Genomic DNA, 21,452 nt, shown 5'->3' with positions numbered 1-21,452 from the left:
TATCTGTGGCTAATTTTTTCTAGCTTCATGGTGTTGTCAAAAGCACCTTTTACTATTCATTTTCATGTTTTAGGCTATGTAGCCTACTGTCAGCACTATCACTGATTGCATAGCATTAATGAGATCTCATTTCCTTTATATAAAGTAAGTACTTTGTTAAAGGCTTTCATTTAGTTGCAATTACAATAATAATCTCACTTAGCAACATATAACTACATTAATAGCCTATATTGGATATGTATCATTAATTGCTAGATATATACTGTACATATTCTCTGGCAGGATATATACTGTAACCTGTACACAAGGTGTTATGGCTGAAAAAAAAAAGTGACCATGCTTATCAGTTGACAATGCAAAATTAGCTTCATGTCACATATAAATAATTCTTCACAATATATTATTAACAGAAGTGAAAATGCAAGTGATAAAATGAAACTTGATGAAGACGCGTTAATTCAAATAGAAGTTTGTACTGTAGCGTTTTAGAAAAAGGAACTAATCTGTTAGTACAAATTCTATTTTTTCTATTTTCAATTTTATATCACCTTTAAATCTGGCAACTGTCTGTAAAACATACCTTATACCTTTTTTCTTTTCTCTCATCTTGATAAGTGTCTTATCCTGTCAGTAAAAACTGAACCAGCTTCACTTAAATCAGTTGCATAATGTGATAATCCAAACAACTCTCACATCAGAAAGAAAGAAAAAAGCTAAGTGTGTTTTGAATTCTCACAGCAGTATCTATCCAAACTGGCAAAAGGCACTGAATAAATCCCAAAAATGGATAGAGCGAGTAAAAATCCCCCGTGGATGCATGCTTAAAGTTCAGAGCGCAAATCGTCTGAAAGGATTAATGAAGAAAGAAACGGATTCTGATTCCTGCAGCCTTCACGGCAGCAGTGGAGTCTATTAACCTACACTTCAAACCTGATCCATAGCTGAAGTTCAGTCCTTTCATTATAAAGGGATGAGTGTAAAGACAGACAATAAAGTGCGTCAGAGTTTTGAGGGTACCGTTAGTGGCCAGTAGCATCAGAACACTAATCTACGTTTTAAAACTTAATTTACGAGAGAATAGCAAACCATTTAAGCAATGATCCACCCAAAATCTGAGGTCTTTCAATCCAAGGACAGTTTTTCTTTCTTTCATGGAAAACAAAAGTAGCAGAGTGTCCAAACTGATCTTTTCAATACAATCAGAGCAAATTCAAATCATGGAGGTCATGAAGGATTATCAAGAAAAGATTATTAATATTAACCAATTGAATTCTATTACTGTACTCAGAGCTCTGAATATAAAGGATTACATCTGCTTTCACTGTATGGAAGAGAGCAGCAAAGACATTCTGGTAAAATTGTCCTTTGCTGATCCACAAAAGAAAGTCCTATGGCTTATAAATTGCATAAAGGTGAATAAATTCTTTATTCAAATTTTCTTCATGTTTTTTAGGGTGGACTATCTAATGGACATAATCAATAAAATTTTTTTTACATTTTGCAGTGCAGGTGTACAAAGCTAAAGAATAATAATTCATCTAGTCACTCTTTATTAATTTTCTCTAAGGAATTAAAAGTAAAAAAAACAATTTTTTTAAAGCCTGGAAAAAGCAGCGAAGAGAGGATTAGGTGCATAAAGCTGAAGTGTCATCTGTCTGACAAAAGCTAAATTCATTTTAACTGGTTAACAGACATGTGAAATTGACATGGCATTTGTGTTGTACATTTTCCCTTTAAATCTGTCCACAGTGAGTTTTTTTTAGCTGCCAGCTGCCGTCCTGCCAGACCTTCACGTCTACCTTCTGAAACACTTCACTTTTGAAATCATCCATTCAATTTCTTTTACCTGTCATTGATTATTGTATTTGGTACGTCGTCTGCGTATGACAAATCTGTGTAAGCCATCACTCACATGCTGCGTCAGGAGCCTTGCGATGGCGTGGAGATGTGGACACTTTAGTTGGCGAGGGTGAGGCGGTGCTGGACGAGTCGCTGCCCCCTCCATCAGCTCCTGCAGGTGGGGGGCTCAGCTGTGGAACCGGAGGGCCCTTTTTCCTGCTTAGAAAATTAGCTTCAAATGCACCCCTCCTCCTGGCTCCATCCGGTCTAAAGTCAGCAGCCCCTTCCTCCATCAAATGGGCCCTTCGCTGCTGGTCTCCGGGGCTGTCTGGGGGTTTACGTGTGGCTGCAGACTGGGTTTCAGATGATCTGGACCCCCAGAGATCCATGGTGGAGTTCCTTTTGTCTGGGTCCTCAGCGTTGTTCTCGTCCTCCATGGATCCACATTGTCCGTGGTTCTCCAGCAGGGCCTTGGTCAGGTTTAAGCTGTGGAAGTCTCTGTAGCTGTGGAAGCTCTCTGTGCGTCGAGCACGGGCCAGCAAGGGGCTTTCTCGGTACGGCCGCAAGGCTCCATAGGTGGCCGTCTCAGCGATGGGCTCCTGAGTCTGCAGCTGAAGACTGTAGAAATGACGAAATAACATTTAATCTTAAAATTCATTAAGAACATTAACAAAGGATTAGTTTACCCAAATAATTACAATTTTGACATTACTTGATTACAATATTACTTATGAATTGATATTTCTGCAGACTTCTTCCATACAACTTCTCATAGTGACCAAGGCCAAAAAAAACATAAAAGTAGCTCATGTGTAATGTGCTGTACAATCTTAGTCATTTGAAAGCTTTCCCTGAGGAACGGACTGAAATATAGGATGTTATTCAGAGATAATTTTTTGTGATTGCCATAATCATTTGTAATTTTTTAAATAAGTGCCTTCAAACAATTATAGCATCAGTCATATCGTTCAATGGCTCTTTTAACAGCTGTGATCATCACTATGGAGTACATTTACATTTTCAGCTAAAAATGGAAATTCTGTCATTATTTACTCACCCTCATGTTGTTCCAAACCATTAAGACCACAAATTAAGATATTATTGATGAAATCCAAGAGCTTTCTGATTCTGTATATACAGCAAAGTAACTATAACATTCAAGGCCCAGAAAGGCAGTAAGAACATTGTTACATTAGTTCATGTGACGTCAGTGGTTCAACCGTAAATTCTTGAAGCTACGAGAGTACATTTTGTGCTTATTCAACAATTTCTTCTCTTCTGATTTCAACATGTTCATGACAGTACCACAACGGTTGAATCACTGATGTCACATGGACTATTTTAACAATGTCCATACTACCTTTCTGTGGTAGTTCCCTTGCTGTCTATGCAGGGTCAGAAAGCTCTCAGATTTCATCAAAAAACATCTTAATTTGTGATCCGAAGGTCTTAAAGGTTTGGAACGACATGAGGGTGAGTAATTAATTACAGAATTTTCATTTTTGAGTGAACAAAACCTTTAAGGTCCGTTCATGTCGACATAAAACATAAACTTTTTTTATACCACAGCTATTCATACGTACTGAATTTTATCAATGTTTGAGTTTGAATACCAGAATGACAGCAAATTCAGGATCTAAACAATTAGAAGTTCATCTAGCTTACACATCACTGCACTACAATTTTTCAGACTTTCGGAGTTTCAGAGTTTTGTTAATAAGCTTTTGGACTGTAGTACCTGGAGCAGGACTCTCGCAGCCGGCTGTGCTGCAGTACAGAGGGGGCGGGGCTGATGTTGGGCGTGGCACAGCGAGATGTGCTCAAATCACATTGGTCAAGCAGCTTCAGCAGCTCCTCCTCAGTTGGACCTCCCACCTCTGCAGACAGGTAACATCATTTCACAACTGTATCAAACAGACTATTTATTGTCCTTATTTTGTCCACAGTAATAATCAGACCTGGTTCCCGCTTGGCTTTGTCGTCACTCTTGTTGACCGTGTCCATGGCAGTGGTGAGGTCCCACATCTGAATGCTGCCGTTGGCATGGCCAGTGAAGAGGTAACGGCGAGGTCTGGAGCCCATGCGGCTCGAGCCTTCACACTCTCGCACTGTAAAACATGTGATGGTGGTGCCATCTACAGCTTGCACCTCACAGATCCTGAAATACAGGTATGAAAATAAATCAATTTTACGTTCCACAAAACATACAGGTTTGGAATGAGTCTTTTTAATAGTACTCTAAATACCCATGAATAGCAACACTAAATCATGAGATATTTATTAAGCTTATTATGCAGTGTGCACCTTGTTTAAGAATTAAACGGGTCTCAAAATGTACCTTTTTCCTGTAGAGGAGAGACGAACAAAGAGTTTGTTGGTAATAGGAATGACTTTCTGAATGAACACCTGTTGGTCATCTCTCTCTCCAAATGGGCCTGAATGGAAACAGCAGATGAAGTGATATTTAACTGACTATGTTAGGACAATAGCAGCTTTTCAGTTCTAAGTGTACCGATATAAGGCAAGACTCTCACCAATGTCATTGCCGGAGGAATAGCTGCTGTGGCTCTCTGTCTCCTCCAGTGAGATGATCTTAAAGGAGGCCAGCGGAGTAGATCCTGGCTGAGTGGAGATCATGCCTCTGAAGCGTGTCACCGTCCATGTGCGTACGTGATTATTGTCAGCACACACTTCAACAAAAACAGGCCGAAATTACAGACCACCACCATTTTGCGTTATATCATCTTATATCGGAGTAGTTTTTACCTGAAACTAAGTGCTTTTCAGAGAGCATAATCTTAGTGACAGGGCTGCGATGGACAGTGAAGGTCTGGAAGAGCTGTGGACCAGATCCAACGGTCTCTGGATGCTGCACGATGACACGCACGGCCCCTGAGCTGGTTCCATAGGCTATCTCAATCCAGTTCCCACTCACACCTGCAAACACAGTGAGATCAGTGACTGACCACACTAACCACTTCATTCATCTTGGTAAGACTAGTTAACCATCTTTGGACATACTGGTTTTAGGAGTCAGGTAGACACTGAGGGCCGTGATGGCATCGTTCGATGGGTCGTGGTACAGCTCTGTCACCAACAAGTCATTGTCCTTCATTCTCAGCGGAAACTTCTGCATGTCTGAGAGTGAAGAGAATATGGTTAGCTCTTTTTTTTTATCATCTTCTCATTTCACATATTACGTGGACATATTAGAGGTATTTCAAATGTTATAGTTGTGACATTTTAAATGTAAACTGGGTTTAATGCATTTCAAATGTACGTTTAATACATATTTTATGTTTCCGAATGGATTAGAAACGGTAATGTTATTAGTAATTATAATACAATATCTATTTTAATATATTTTAAAACATAAGCTAAATTTTTTTCAGCACTCATTTCTTCAGTCTTCATTGTCACATGATCCATCCATGACATTATTGTTACATTACATTTACTAGTATTAACTGTTGAAAACAGTTGTGCTGCTTAATAACAACATGGTTTTCCATAAAAATATTAAGCACAACTAGACGTCGACCGATATATCGAGTGGCCGATATATCAGGCCGATATTTGCCTTTTTTTTGTTGTTGTTTTTTTAAAATATATATATATATATATATATATACCAGCATCGGCCGATATCCGTGTTTAGTAGCGCCGATTTAAAGTCAGGCATGTCTGCGGGCAGCCCCGTGTTAATGGTGCGGTGGAAAGTGTTGCTGCCGCATGTGAAGGACCCCAAGCCAAACCTTTTAGAAAATTCAACAACAGGTAAGGCTTAAATTCTGATATTTCAAAGTCCTATGGACATATATTAACTATATATTACTAGTAAACTATGACGTGTTGCTTCACTTAGTGAAAGAAAAAACAAATAGCATAGAACCATCGGGAACTGGCATATTGATACAGCTGGTTAAAGGTTTGCTTACTTGCAGTTAACTTTAAGGACTATAGTCGAAAACTATCAGCAGCCTTCTTGCTAACATATTAGCAAGCTGTAAGCTACTACTAAATATTGTAGAAACGTAATTTTCTGTAAAGTTGCTTTGTAATGATTTGTATCGTAAAAAGCACTTTACAAATAAACTTGAATTGAATTGAATTAGCACCAATGTTATAAGTTCGGTTTTATTTTTCCTGTATCGGAGTCGGAGAATTTCACTGTGCATGGGGAGAAGGTGGCAGCTCTCACAAATCCAAATGTTTCCATATTCGCAGTGTATTTGAATGTAAAACTACAATTTATTTATTTTTTTATGTAAACTATGCTTGTACTTTACACGCATTTGCACATAGACGGAAAACATCATCCTCTTCACATGAGCAAAAACGAGTGGACCGGTATAAGGTCTATTTATTCTGACCAGTGTAACATTTTATTTTTGGTTGACTGTACTTTATTTTAATAATGAACAGACTGCTATGTAAGTTTGAAATTAGAATGCACTTTAGATTTTCTGTCATTTATACCAAACACAAATGTTGCTAGTTGTTTTGCAGCACTACTATTATTTATTTTTTATATATTTCATTTTTAAAAAATTTCAGTTTAACTGATTTTTATTTATAAAGTTGTATTTATTTTATTTAAATGTATATTTAAATTTATGTTCCAAAAAACTTGAAAAATTCTGATTGATAAATGCTCTAAAACTGATTTTTTTTTTTTTTTTACCCGTTTTATATATTTTCTACTTGGTCAGTTTATTGATTTGTTTGGTTAACTTTGGATAAATATTAAGCTTTAATACCATGCAGTGCACAAAATTAAGATTCGAGAGATAGTTCAAGTCAGTGTTCAATAAATGATGGCCCTAAAAAATGGCAGCACATATCGGCCATTGGCTGACTGACCTCTAAACATCAGCATCGGTTATAGAAAAACCCATATTGGTCGATACAGCACAATTGTTTTCAACTGTTTATCTTGTTTTCAACTGTTTATCCTGCTCGGCTCTGTGTTCATCTTCAGTTCTCTCTTCACAGCAGTTCAGTCAGTGTACTGTTTGAGTAAATGAATAACTCCAGGATATTGGTTTATTTTAACTCAGAGGAAGTGTCAGCCACATTAAAAAAGTTAACAGTTTAAGTCATTTGTGGATTAATGCGTATTGGAGATGCGAATCGTTTAAAACGATTCAGTTCGATTTGGTGAACTGGTTCAAGAAGATCCGGTTACATCGAATGATTCGTTCACGAACCGAATATCACTAAACTGCAGTGTTTTGAACTGTCTTACAACAGACACGGAAGAGAAGACAATGCTGAATAAAGTCGTAGTTTTTGCTATTTTTGGACCAAAATGTATTTTCGATGCTTCAAAAAATTCTAACTGACCCTCTGATGTCACATGGACTACTTTGATGATGTTTTTCTTACCTTTCTATGACATGGACAGTATACCATACACACAGTTTCAATGGAGGGACTGAGAGCTCTCGGACTAAATCTAAAATATCTTAAACTGTGTTCCAAAGATGAACGGAGGTCTTACGGGTTTGGAACGACATGAGGGTGAGTTATTAATGACATCATTTTCATTTTTGGGTGAACTATCCCTTTAATACTATGATACATTGTTTCATGATTCTTTGATAAATAGAATGGTCACAAAACAGCTTTCATTTGAAATATAAATATATAACACTAAATATCTTTACTGATCATTTTAATGCATCCTTACTAAGTATTAATTTAACAAAACTTTTACTGACCCCAAACTTTTGAATGCTAATGTATATAGTAATTAAAATGACATCTTATAAGGCTACATTTCCCTACACTAAAATCTCACAAAAAATCAAACACACGTGGATCACAGCACTGCATTAGGATGATGAATTGCATAAGACTTTTTAACCTATTTACTCTGTCAAATTAATTACACTGATGCGTTTATGCAATTGTAATTACGTTTTCAACACTGATTCTGGTACTGCCGGTTGCACATCTCATTAACCACTCACATCATATAAAAATGAATTCAATGCAATCCAGGAGAAGATGAGCAGCTTACCAATATAGTAAACTGAGCCGTTGTTACAGCCCAGCAAGAGGAAGGAGCCAGCAGTGTCACAGCTCGTGATGGGCACTACATCCTGCACCTGTACAAGTGATGCATTGCAAATGAGGTTATCAAATAGGAACACTGATAATATGTCTGGATATAGTATAAAAGTGAAATTGCTTTACCTGCCAGTGCTGGGTGACAGCGTTCCACACTCCTACCTTCCCCGTGTGACTGGTGGCAACCAGCTGACTCCCAATGAAGAACAGAGAGTCAACTGGTACTCCAAGACTGAACACACCTTTACAAAGACAGCGAAACATTATCTTTAAATCGACACGCATGAGTGACTGCGCATTTCATTTTTGTTCTGTCCTTCTACCTATTTCACTTCCGCTCCCTCCATCCTGGATACTCCACAATATAATGCTGCTCTCTGATGACGCTGCCACCATCTTGTCTTTATCTCCATGTGGGCCACCTACAACTTTTGCATTGAGGGCCACCCGCTCAATGGCCCAGTCCAGGTAAGGACTGGAAAACACCTGCTGCCAGCCGGATGATTCCTTTATCCTAAAGAACAATCCCAGTCTGGTGAGTATAACCCTTATTATTTTACATTTCAAAGTGTGTTCTGTAGCTTTACCTGTAGCAAATTACAAAATGAGCATAAGCAGCTACAATCCAGTTATGATGGCCAGCAACAATCAGCACCTTCCTAGGGTCCACTGGTGATCCTGTTGTAATATTAAAAAAAAATCCAAAACAATACCTCAATATGTTGATAGATAAGTAGGCTCAAATGTTGATGGTAGCCATTGACTGTAGTATGAAAAAAAATACTATGGAAGTCAATGGTTACAGTCAATTGTTTGTTTACCCATATTCTTCAAAACATATTTTTTGTGTGTGTGGTAAAATAAAGAATGAATCGATATGGGTTTGGAACAACTTGAGGATGTGTAAACAGATTTAAACTATCCCTTTAAAAATCTAAATTAACAGACACTCACTGTCTGTTTGGTTGGTAAAAAAAACAATTATCATGGATTCATCAAAAAAAAAGTAATTAACATAAAAACATTCAGTTCAGTGTACCCGGTAATATTTGTTAGTAGAATTTTAATTCATTCATTATTAAGTAATTTTTCAAGTTTATGCAAAAACATAAAAAGAACAAAAAACAGTTATAATATGAAAATACAACAAGCTCTGTCATGACACACATTTATTTTTTATTTGCTAGCACCATCTTGTGGCAGTTTGGTGTTATAACAAAGAAATTGATTATTGTAAACCATTTTCTTAGTGGTTGGTTTAGGTCATGTGACTCTTGGGTTAGAGGTTAATCAGGAAAAAGCCGCTGTGTTCCAGTTTCTTTCCGTGCGGTGGGCCAACAAGTCATCTCTCTGTTTTCTTTGCGTTTTTGTGCCTCGGAAAGGCTTTGCCTTTTTACAAAAAAGAGAAACAAGAGGAAAGAACAAAACAGTAAAACTTTCAACTTTACTACTGCGTCTGCCTTTTTCTGACTCCTGTTAGCTATCTGTCAATATTTGGTAGATGGAACACGCATCTAGGACAGAATAGTAAAAAGGCAACCGCTCAGTAGGTACTGAAGTTCAAGGAAAGCAAGCTTTAACTCCATCATTCCTCGTTCATCATCACGCCCTGTACTCCTAGACAGTATTATAAATTCATGATGGCGGAGAAATCTATGGAGGCTGAGAAAGCTATGGAGGCTGGGGAAGCTACAGAGCGAAGTCAAGCATTTGAAACAAGATCTATAGCTTCTGCTTCGACTAATAGATCTAGAAGCTCATCGGCTAGCGCTGCTGCTGCCAAGGCTCGCGCTAAACTGGAAGCTGCACGGGCCAGGACTGAATTCCTTAAAAAAGAATCAGAAATCTTGATTGAGAAAGCTCAAATGAAAGTTACAGAGGCATGCATGGAAGCGTCTCTGGCAGCTATAAAGCATGAAAGTGAGGGGGCAGCAGCCATTGCCGAGACAAAGGTTTTGGAGGCAGCAGCAGATAGTGAACTTGGAGAAAGGATTTCTGATGTGAGAGAAGTTTCTGATCGCACTCGTGATTACGTCATGAATCAGTCTCAACTGAGGTTATTGTCTACAGCTGGAGATGAGCCATGTCAACTACCTCTAAAGCCCATTGTCCATGTGTTGAGGCCTGAGACACCTCCAAGGCATCATCGCTTAGCATCTTGGGATGTCAGAGATTCCAACAGTAAACCTGATACTGAGAGTATAACGCAGCATCCTCAGAAGACAGTGCAAACAACTAGTCAAAAATACCAAATTCCACCGTTCACTTCTTCTCCATATAAGACAACACCACAACCATCGTTCAACAACGACACTAATGTGAGTGAGGTCGCCAGGTACTTAGCATGCCGAGAGCTTGTTAATTCAGGTCTTTTCAAGTTTGATGATCGTCCTGAGAATTATTGGGCGTGGAAGTCCTCTTTCATCAACGCAATTGAAGGTTTGCACCTGTCAGCTGCTGAGCAATTAGACCTTCTGTCTAAATGGTTGGGAGAACAGTCTTCAAAACATGTGCGAAGGATCAGAGCTGTGCACAAAGGTAATCCAAACACAGGCTTGGGAAAAGCATGGGAGCGCTTGGAAGATTGCTATGGCTCTCCAGAGATTATTGAGAAATCCCTCTTTGACAGGATTGATAGCTTTCAAAAAATCAGCAACAAAGATGCGAAAAAGCTTAGAGAACTTGGAGATCTTCTACAGGAAGTGGAGTCTGCGAAACATGAAGGCTACCTACCCAGACTTACTTATCTTGACACCGCACGTGGTGTTGCTCCCATCGTAGATAAGTTACCTTACAGTCTTCAGGAGAGGTGGATGGCTCAAGGTTCTCAGTACAAAACAGCACATCAAGTCGCCTTTCCTCCATTTTCATTCTTCTGTGATTTCATCTGCAGAGAGGCTCGAACACGCAACGATCCAAGTTTTGCTCTGTCTTCAGGAATCCATAGTGTGTTGAAACCAGAGCAGCAATTCAAGAGACAAATGAAAAGCTCAGTCTATACTCACAAGACGGAAGTGTCAGCAGCGACTGTGAGTCAGACACACAGCTCAAACTATGAGTTTTGGATGATGTGGATAAAATCTGCCTGATTCATAAGAAGCCCCACCCTCTCAATCATTGCAGAGGTTTTAGGATCAAACCTCTGGATGAGCGCAAGACTTTTCTAAAGGAGAAAGGTGTTTGCTACAGGTGCTGTGCAACAACCACTCATCTGGCCAGGGACTGTAAGGCAGCTATTAAATGTAAGGAATGTGGCAGTGATGCTCATATCGCAGCGCTTCATCCAGGACCACCGCCTTCAAACTTATATGATCATGGCGGGGAGGGAGAGATAGACACGCCTCAACCTGCTATAACTTCCAAGTGTACAGAAGTCTGTGGTTACGGTGAATGTTCATGGTCATGCTCTAAGATTTGCCTGGCTAAGGTTTACCCAGAAGGCCACCCAGAAGGAGCAATCAAGCTTTATGTCATCCTGGATGACCAGAGCAATAGATCGCTCGCTAGAACCAAGTTCTTCCACTTGCTGCATGTCAAAGGAGAGAAGTCAACATATACTCTACGTACCTGTGCAGGTGTGACAGAGACTGTGGGAAGAAGAGCTACTGGTTTCATTATAGAGTCTTTAGATGGAGTAATGAAAGTGAAATTGCCAACGTTGATCGAATGCAACAATATGCCAGACAACAGGGCCGAGATACCAACACCTGATGAAGCACGTTGGCACACTCACCTAAAGCCCATCGCTCATTGCATTCCTCTTTTGGATCCAGAAGCCCAAATTCTTCTCCTTTTGGGTCGTGACATCCTTCGGTTCATAAAGTACGGGAGCAACGTAATGGTCCTAATAACGCACCCTACGCGCAAAGACTAGACCTAGGATGGGTCGTAGTCGGAGACGTCTGCTTAGGATCTGTCCACAGGTCTGCAGCACTTAGTGCTTACCGTACCCATGTTCTTGATAATGGACGTCCTCCATGTCCCAACAAACTCAGCGTTAGGGACAAGTTTGACATCAAGCCTCTGCCTGAGATATCTCTGGCGCATGGCACCTTCATCTTTGATGACTATGCAATAGGAGATACCATCTTTGGAGAATAATAAAGTTGGATTGTCTATTGAAGACAGGCGTTTTTTGGACATCATGGATAAAGAGATGTTCATGGACGAGAGCAATAGTTGGGTCGCACCACTCCCATTCAGAACACCTCGCCAACGACTCCCTAATAATAGAGAACAGGTATTTACACGCCTAACCTTGCTTTTGCCTGAGATGAAGTCTCATTTTGTTACCTTCATGCAGAACATCTTTGATCGTGACCATGCCGAAGTAGCCCCTCCTCTTCGAGAAGGCCAGGAATGTTGGTATTTAACTACCTTTGGGGTGTACCACCCACAGAAGCCCGGTCAGATCAGAGTTGTCTTCGACTCCAGCGCGCAAAAACAGGGCATCTCCTTGAACGATGTTCTTCTCTCTGGTCCTGACTTAAATAATAGCCTCTTGGGAGTCTTACTACGTTTTAGAAGGGAGCTGGTAGCTGTAACTGCAGACATCGAACAGATGTTTCACAGCTTCATTGTGAAAGAGGAAGATAGAGACTTCCTTCGTTTTCTCTGGTTCAAGGATAATGACACCAGCAAAGAGATTATTGAATACCGCATGATGGTGCATGTGTTCGGTAATAGTCAATCTCCTGCTGTAGCCATTTATGGTCTTCGACGAGCAGCGGCTTATGGTGAGGAGGAATATGGTTCAGACGCCAGACACTTTGTAGAGAGAGAATTCTACATTGATGATGGACTTTTGTCAACACCCACAGCTGCGGGAACAATCGATCTGTTGACACGAACAAAGAAAATGCTGGCCACTTCAAATTTAAAACTGCACAAGTTTGCTTCTAATAGCAAGGAAGTAATGAATGCATTTCCGACCGAAGATCATGCGAAGGGATTCAAAGATCTCAACTTGGAAGTTGACCCTACTCCCATCCAACGTAGTCTCGGACTTAGCTGGGATGTGAAGGGGGACACATTCACCTTTCATGTAGGGATGGGACGGTATGAAAATTTAATATCACGATTATAGTGACTAAAATTATCACGATTATCAATATTATCACGGTTTTGTTGAAACGAGATGAAAGTGTTCAAAAATAGTTGATGCTCACACTGAAAACATTTCAGCAAGTTTTATATTTAATAATCAACAAACAACTAATAAAACAAGCAACTCTATGCACTTAATTTAAAGAAAGATTAAATTCTGTGGCATTTCTTTCCTTACAACGAAAAGTGTAGAAGCATAGAAAAGTCACTGACTTTCGCCATTCCTTCTCGAAAAAAAACAAAAAAAAACATTGTGCGCTGCGCTTGCGTCAGACTGTTGCTGGCTGGACATGATTTAATAGTGAGTTATCAATACTCATATCATCAATACCCGCGATAATCAAACACGGTTTTAATGATAATTCATTTTTAAACGATATTACTAACCTTCAGCACATTTTATCACGGTTATCAATAAAACCGGTTATCGTCCCATCCCTACTTTCATGTAACCAACATTAAGAAGGCCTTTACTCGCAGAGGGATACTGGCTACTGTCAACAGTCTCTTCGACCCACTTGGGTTCCTTGCCCCTGTCATCATTGAAGGGAAATTCCTGCTACGAGAACTCTCAGGTGAGACTTGTGACTGGGATTCTCCCCTCCCTGAAGACAAGGAAGAAGCATGCAATGCATGGAGGATCTCAAACAGCTGGAGATTCCTAGAACATATGTTTATACTACTCTCTCTACAGCTCTGAGGAAGGAACTCCACATTTTCTCTGATGCTTCTGTCAAAGCGATTGCAGCAGTGGCATATCTTCGTGTCATCAATGGCGAAGGAGCATGCCACACTGAGTTCGTATTAGGGAAGGCCAAATTAGCTCCTCAAGCTGCTCATACCATTCCCAGGCTGGAACTAGGAGCTGCGGTTTTAGCTGCAGAGATAGCAGAGATAATCACAAACGAGCTGGACTTCACTTTAGATGCTGTGGAGTTTTACACGGATAGTAGAGTCGTCCTGGGGTACATCTATAACCAGACAAGATGGTTCTATGTAAACGTAGCCAACAGAGTGCAGCGTATCCACAGAGTGTCAAACCCAATGCAATGGCACTATGTGTCTACTAAGCATAACCCTGCAGATCATGCCACCCGCTCCATTCCTGCAGCTCTGTTGGGCACCACCACCTGGCTTACAGGACCTGCCTTCCTGTCGCAAATAGATCAGAATCTGTCTCTGGAGGAGAGGGAATTTGACCTCCTCGGGCTAGAGTTGGACACAGAAGTTCGTCCTCTTGCTACTACTGTATCCGATGATTTTCATCTTGAATGTCAACGATTTGAGCGATTCTCTTCTTGGAGGTCATTAGTCAGAGCCATAGCTTTTCTCATACATGTCGCCCAGACTTACAAGTTGTCTGATGATATAGAAAGAGCCTGCAGCTCATGGCACTACTGTGCTAAGCCTCGTACAGTGAAAGAGTTGTTATAAGCAGAGGAAGTTGTAATCAAGAGCGTTCAGAGGGAAGCTTACCAAGAAGAGCTCACCTGCATCGCCAAAAGAGATGACATCCCGAGGCACAGCGCATCAACAGCATTGTACACAAGTGCATCATATGCAACAAGCTTCGTGGGAAGGTAACTGAGCAGAAGATGGCGGACTTGCCCATTGATCGCCTGAGCACTGAACCTCCCTTCACGCACGTCGGTCTTGATGTTTTTGGACCTTGGACAGTTGTCGCAAGGCGCACGCGAGGAGGACAAGCTCAGAGGAAAAGATGGGCTGTTCTTTTCACTTGTATGAGTATTCGTGCCATACATATTGAGCTGATTGACAGTATGGATTCATCCACCTTTATAAACGCCTTGAGAAGGTTTTTTGCTCTACGAGGTCCTGCCAGACAAATCCGGTCTGATTGCGGGACCAATTTTGAAGGAGCCTGTAAAGAGCTGGAAATTGTGGTAAATGATCCTCAAGAGCCTAGTGTGAGGAAGTACCTGGGTGGAGAGGGTTGTTCATGGGTCTTCAATCCACTTCACGCATCCCACATGGGAGGAGCCTGGGAGCGGATGATAGGAGTCTCCTGGCGCATACTAGATTCCATGCTCCAACAGATCAGTCCTTCCCGCTTGACACATGAAGTGTTGTCTACCTTGATGGCAGAGGTTACAGGAATTGTCAATTCAAGACCCCTTGTTCCTATTTCAACAGACCCATGCTCCTAACTTAAAAAGGGTCATACACTCCTCCCACCTCCAGGTGACTTCAAGGAAACCAATCTCCATAGACAGCAATGGAGAAGGGTGCAACATCTTGCTAATACTTTCTGGAATAGATGGAGGCGTGAATACCTCTCAACGCTTCAAAGCCGAAGCAAATGGCAAAAGGAACGATGAAATCTAAGAGAGGGCGATGTTGTCCTTCTTGAGGATACTCAAAGTAAGCGCAATGAATGGCCTTTGGCTCTTGTGACCAAGATTTTTCCTAGCAGTGACAAAAGAGTCAGAACGGTTGAACTAAGAGTTGCAAGGAATGGGACAATCAAGACATTCCTCAGACCTATATCGGAAACAGTTCAGCTCATGCCAACGGAGGACTGATATTTGTGAGGTATTATGTGAACATTCTCAGGTTATATGGTGGTATCTAAACAATACCAGGCGGGGAGTGTCATGACACACATTTGTTTTTTATTTGCTAGCACCATCTTGTGGCAGTTTGGTGTTATAACAAAGAAATTGATTATTGTAAACCATTTTCTTAGTGGTTGGTTTAGGTCATGTGACTCTTGGGTTAGAGGTTAACCAGGAAAAAGCCGCTGTGTTCCAGTTTCTTTCCGTGCGGTGGGCCAACAAGTCATCTCTCTGTTTTCTTTACATTTTTGTGCCTCGGAAAGGCTTTGCTTTTTACAAAAAAAGAGAAAGAAGAGGAAAGAACAAAACAGTAAAACTTTCAACTTTACTACTGCGTCTGCCCTTTTCTGACTCCTGTTAGCTATCTGTCAATGTTGCGTAGATGGAACACGCATCTAGGACAGAATAAGCTCATTTGGTGTTTTTTATTTTATTTATTTTCTTTTTAATTTTATTTTGGTTTCCTTTTATATCTACTGGCTGTTGCCTGTTATTAGTGGCTATTGTCACTTTTCTTTTTGTACCAAAAAATCAAAGTAGGCACACCAGAGCTCCAGAGATAGAAGAAAAAAATCTGACTGATGAAGAGCGTCTAAACGTCACCTGTGGTGAGAACATAAATACATATTGTTCTATCTCTGTAGCTGTTGTCTGCCTACTTTGAATTTTTGGTTCAAATTCTTGTTTGGTGGAGCACCCACATTGAGCTTTTTGCTTACTGGATGTGAGCACTTGGACATTATTATTATTATTTTTTTTGCTAAACACTTCTTTTTGTACCATTACAACAATGTTTTTTCCCCTGTTCTGTTAATTTTATAAAATTATTATCCAAATTCTCTGTGATATTGGCTCAGTACATTTGCCCTGTGATAAATAAATGCACCAAAATGCAATAAAAATGGTTATAAAAGGGAGGCCTGTCCATTAACTTGTTTTCTCCATCTCTTTTTCATCATTCTTCTCACATGACTTCACTGGGCACAGAGGATATAAAAGGCCTTTTAAGATGACCTCACCCTGCCTACTGCACTACTGCTTATAAGGGGTTTACTTTGTCTTCATGGCACCCCAACCCCTCCCCCCACATGCCCATACCAGAATGGAGCACATGTTATTCTCCAGTCTGCATTGAGACAGCTACAACCAACCCAGTTCTAATGTTCTCTGTACTCTCTACTGCTGCATCTAATACAGCTTTCAAAATCCACAATACATTTATGAAAGTATTCTATAACATGGTTTATTAAAACTGTTAACACAAATATGTGAGATCATATTCATAGTCAGTGGTGATTCTTTTATCTTCTTTAAGTATTTTTATATACATACATACATGTAGGGTTGTAACGGTATGAGATTTTCACGGTATGATAATAGTCTCAGAAAATACCGCGGTTAAACGGTTTCACGGTATATGATATTAAACAATCAAAACTGTTTTTTTATGGGGGGGGGGGGGGGGGGTTGAACAAATGTTTGAAAGTAGGGATGCAAAATATCGATTAATTCCATAATCGATTGTCGTTTAAATTAACAATCAATTTCTCTATTAATCGTTAACCATAATGCTGCAAAATGGATCTATTGCAGGCAGCAGTCACTGGCATGACAGGATGTGCAAAAGCCACACACACACACACACACACAAAACGCTTTCTCACTTGAATTAAAGGGGGTTTTAGTCTGAATAAAATGCTAGTAGAAGGATTATAAAATGAATAGATGTGATTAGGATTATTTTATAAAATGAAGAGAGAGCGCCATACATTTGAGATCAATTTACTTTGTTGACTTTTCTATCCCGCACGGAGACCGCTGAACGCGCCTCTTTAAATGGTTTTCTGGTGCTCGTTGTTGTATTTTAAAACACAATTGCAATGTTTTCAACTGACATTATGGCATTTAAAATAAAATGATCCCAAATGTAACTGTGGCGAGCGTGTGACTGCGCTATGCATTAAGTGAACCGCAACCATCGGCGCTGCTGCAGCAAAACACTGTTGCTCACATTAATTTGATCCTGCTGGATTCTGTTCTAGAAAATGTCAGATTTAGAATTTTTGCATTCCGGTAAGCCTAGCCTATTTGTTTTTAAAAATCCAGCATACAGTGCATTAGGTCATGACAGCGCATGCGTGCAGACGAGGACGAGCGAGCGCGGCGTTGACTACATTTATTTGGAGATTACTGCTCATGTCTCATTCGGCACAAATCCAAATGTTTCCATATTCAAAATGTATCTGAATGTTAAACTATTATTTATAATGTAAACTACTTACACATTTGCACATACACAGAAAAGATGATCCTCTTCATATGAGCAAAAACATCCTTGGAACAGCAGAGAGGACCGGTATACGGTCTATTTAAACTGACCATTGTAACCTTTTAAATGTTTAGTTGACTGTATTTTGTTTTGATAATGAACAGACTGCGATGTAAGTTTGAATCGCTAGAATATACGTGTGCTCCAGGCTCCGACGCGATGAAAGCTCAGCCAAGATGAAGGAACAGCTGATCATAGCTGTATATGGATTGCCATTTTTAAATAAATCAAGTAGCAGAGCTACTGCAAGCAATGTTTTGTGCTGCAAATTCATTTATCCATTGCTGAAATTTCCTTGTCTTCATGGAGAGAGCGGGTCATTGTTGCTTAGCAACGGCAGACGCCTCAAGAGCGCAAGTGCCAGAAGTCTTTGGGAAAAAATCAGAAAGCAGCTCGTCTAACGTTTTCCACGTGTTTTAGGCGCGATATGTGAACGTCCCCTTAGGTTGAACATTGTTGCCTAGGCGCATTTTAGATTCTGTGTTTGTCATTTTCTCTCAATACCGTAGATAAGCAAATGTACACCGTATGATAATCGTTCATATTTATATCATGGTATATCGTCATACCGGTATATCGTTACAACCCTACATACATGTAATATATCTTTTTTTGCACAGCATCTTTAAATGTCTCAGTTTCAGTGTAACCACAGAAGTAACAGCACGGTTTTTACTCACCCAGTCTTCGAGGTCCATCTGCTCCAGAAGGTCCAGGGAGAGAAGACTGAGGGCAAGAACGAGGGTAACCCCCCTCTGCGCCACTGGGGCCTGAGCGCTCCTCTGGACCTGCAACAGCTGCACCCTGCTCTCCGGCACTGCTCCGCGCTGGGAGAGCTGAAGGACAAAGATACCAGCCTCATCCTGATCTGTTATATTTGGCACAGAGGAGGAAACGGTGACTGTTTTTTCTCTATCTTCCACAGATCTACTCTCAACCTACCTGGTGGAGGGAGGTAGCCATGAAACAACACACTTCCACATGACGATCGCTCCAGTTCTTCACAAAGCAGTAAGCGTCGGACTAAACATATCAGTGACAAATAGAGATGTAAGGTAAGAAGTATACATGCATAAATTAGGTGCTGCACCTAATTCAGTCACATTTCTTTTTCTATTACATACCTAAGGGGGTAATACCATAGAACTCGGCTTCATGTCGAAGGATACTTATGTTAACCCCCCTGTCAGAGAAAGTATGGGGATTACACACAATAAACTATATATTTTTGGGATATGTAATGGATAACAAATAAGCATATGTTATATCTCACCTCAAGTCCAATTCTTTTGTTCGAAGAAAGTTTAAAATGGGTGCAAATGCTGTTGGGTCTCTGTCAATAAATATCTTATAGAAAAAAAAAAGATCACTTTCAGACCTGGATACATTTCTAATTTGTTTGCTTCTGGAAAACAGTTAAATTATTTTTAACAAAGAACACACAAAACATGGTTATTCAATATTCATTCATTATTATTATTATTATTATTATTATTATATATACTTTTTTTGGTATGCTTTCATTAAAAAAAAAAAAAAAAGTAGATAAAACTACTTTTCAGGACTTCTACTCACAGCTCCAGTTTCATCCCGAAGTGTTGATATTCTTCCACTAAGTAAACTGAGCACAAAAATACATGGACAGAGAAGAATGGATAGAGGTTTAGTGTATATATATATATATATATATATATATATATATATATATATATATATATATACACACACACACACAAAAAGAGCAGAAAAACAACATGCTATGGCCCTGCTTCAGACAATCTTATCTTACCTTGAGAAGAATGAGTCAGGAATCCATGTCAGAGTCTGCCTTGATGTGCTAAATCTGAAAATATGTAGATAAGATTAATGATACAATAAATTTTTTAAGTCATTTTATTTCACTCAGTGAGCTAGAACTGATGTAAAATCCAGTTTACAGTTATTGTTACAGTAAGAAGCGTTCGTGTATTTATAATATTTTTAATGCACAGTTTTATTATATTAACTTATGTAACCATGCTATTACGGGGGAATTTGTTACTTCTATTAGGGTGTTTCTTCTGTTTATACATGTATGTTTAATTATGATGGTAGTTTAGGGGTTTTTGGAGGTTATGATGACTGTAGTCAAGCATGTGGAAGCTGAGGATGAAATAAGGAACTGAAAAGACTTAGTCCCATTAACGCAATAATAGTTGTGGTTCAAGATGTGTAGTCTGAGCTCAAAATTATGTGCTTTATAGCTTAAGGCATTGTAAAGGCCCGTTCACACCAAGAACGATAACTATAAAGATAACTATAAAGATAACGATATTAGCGTCCACACCAGCGAACGATATTGTCTGTGTATTCTAAGCGGACGCGCGTCTGCTGCTTTAAATTCTCGAGCTCATTACAGCAGGATTGATTCCGATTGGTTGGCAATGTTTTATCGTTCATCAGGAAAATAAAATCGTTCTGAAAGTGATTCCAACGATATCATTTCTCTGTGCTTTTATCGTTATAGTTGTGGTGTGGACTCTGCTATTCTTTAACATTGAGAATGATTTTTAGAACTATATCTTTATCGTTATCTTTATAGTTATCGTGTTTGGTGTGAACGGGCCTTTAACGGAGACACTTTGTGTACCGTAACGCTGATTACGTCATATGAAAGTCAAAATCCTCTTCACGTTGACGTAACCTTTGATCTTAAATAAAACTGTTTTGACTTCGAGTTCGCGTAAAGAAGTTATGACGTCAGCATACCTCGTTCCTCCGACATTCAGTTGGATGATGTCACCCATTCCAGGTGTTGAACTGTTCCCAATTCCAGCCATCGTCTAATTCCGAACAGTTATAACGTTACACGCGATTTGATTATCCAGTTTGTGCATCGATTCCTCAAGATTCTCTTTAATCTTCCTCACGACCCAGCGATAAATTATGCGTCACGAGAAGGACGTGTGAGATGGAACTGTTCGTACACAGTGTTCTCCATATTCAGAGCTTTAATAAACAACTCAAAACACGGCCTTCAACTATCAAAGGCCTTTTTCTGTAGCCTATGGGACTTGGGAACGCTACGTTCAGTGTTGTGGACGCCATAGAGCGATGCTAGAACGTTGTGGACTCATCAGAGCGTCAGCCAATCGAGCGGCGTCATTCCTGACACAGGACGCAGACCACGCCCAGTGTTCCAGTGTTTTGGCAGTGTGTCTTGAGGAGAAAGCTGAACATCTCATCTACACAGTCTTAAAGGTATAGGCTACTTTTTTTTTTTTTTGGCTACTTACTAAGATTTTACAAATAAAGAAATGAACAACACTTACAATATAAAAGGACATGTACACTGAAATACACTAGTATGAGATGAAGGCACTTTTTAATCTACAGGGAGCGGGTCGCCACTTATTAGTACCACAATCCTTCCATGACCAGCTGTCATGCAATTGACCACTAATAATAATTAGCATAGTAATATGTTTAGTGACTTACATGTGTGCTCAAGGCGAGGTGACTTAGTCGATGTAAAATAAAACAGATTT

General features: G+C 39.8%; 1 protein-coding gene across 1 annotated transcript; it reads right to left on the bottom strand.

Annotated features, from left to right (window-relative positions):
* Window positions 1-510: 510 nt before the first annotated feature.
* Window positions 511-21,121, bottom strand: kctd3 (potassium channel tetramerization domain containing 3). The gene is made up of 18 exons (XM_059520490.1): window positions 20,674-21,121; window positions 19,715-19,768; window positions 19,501-19,546; window positions 19,199-19,272; window positions 19,050-19,108; window positions 18,868-18,948; window positions 18,606-18,761; window positions 8,502-8,592; window positions 8,238-8,428; window positions 8,041-8,156; window positions 7,865-7,952; window positions 4,861-4,977; window positions 4,606-4,776; window positions 4,374-4,529; window positions 4,178-4,274; window positions 3,798-3,997; window positions 3,578-3,716; window positions 511-2,457 (listed from the first exon to the last, which is right to left on the bottom strand). Exons 1-18 carry the CDS (start codon window positions 20,742-20,744, stop codon window positions 1,905-1,907), a joined length of 2,460 nt encoding a protein of 819 aa, XP_059376473.1. The 5' UTR covers window positions 20,745-21,121; the 3' UTR covers window positions 511-1,904.
* Between the last annotated feature and the right edge of the window lie 331 nt (window positions 21,122-21,452).

Source organism: Carassius carassius, chromosome 32 (assembly GCF_963082965.1).
Source record: "Carassius carassius chromosome 32, fCarCar2.1, whole genome shotgun sequence".
Taxonomy (NCBI): domain Eukaryota; kingdom Metazoa; phylum Chordata; class Actinopteri; order Cypriniformes; family Cyprinidae; genus Carassius; species Carassius carassius.
The sequence above is the reverse complement of the archived record's forward strand: the minus strand, read 5'-3'. Positions and strand labels throughout refer to the sequence as shown.

Coding starts and splice junctions, on each gene's coding strand:
- kctd3 (XM_059520490.1), bottom strand. CDS start 20,744: ATGGCTGGAATTGGGAACAGTTCAACACCTGGAATGGGTGACATCATC. Junction 19,109..19,198: donor ACAAAAGAATTGGACTTGAG/GTGAGATATAAC, acceptor TTTCTCTGACAG/GGGGGTTAACATAAGTATCC. Junction 3,717..3,797: donor CAAAGCCAAGCGGGAACCAG/GTCTGATTATTA, acceptor ACCTGTCTGCAG/AGGTGGGAGGTCCAACTGAG.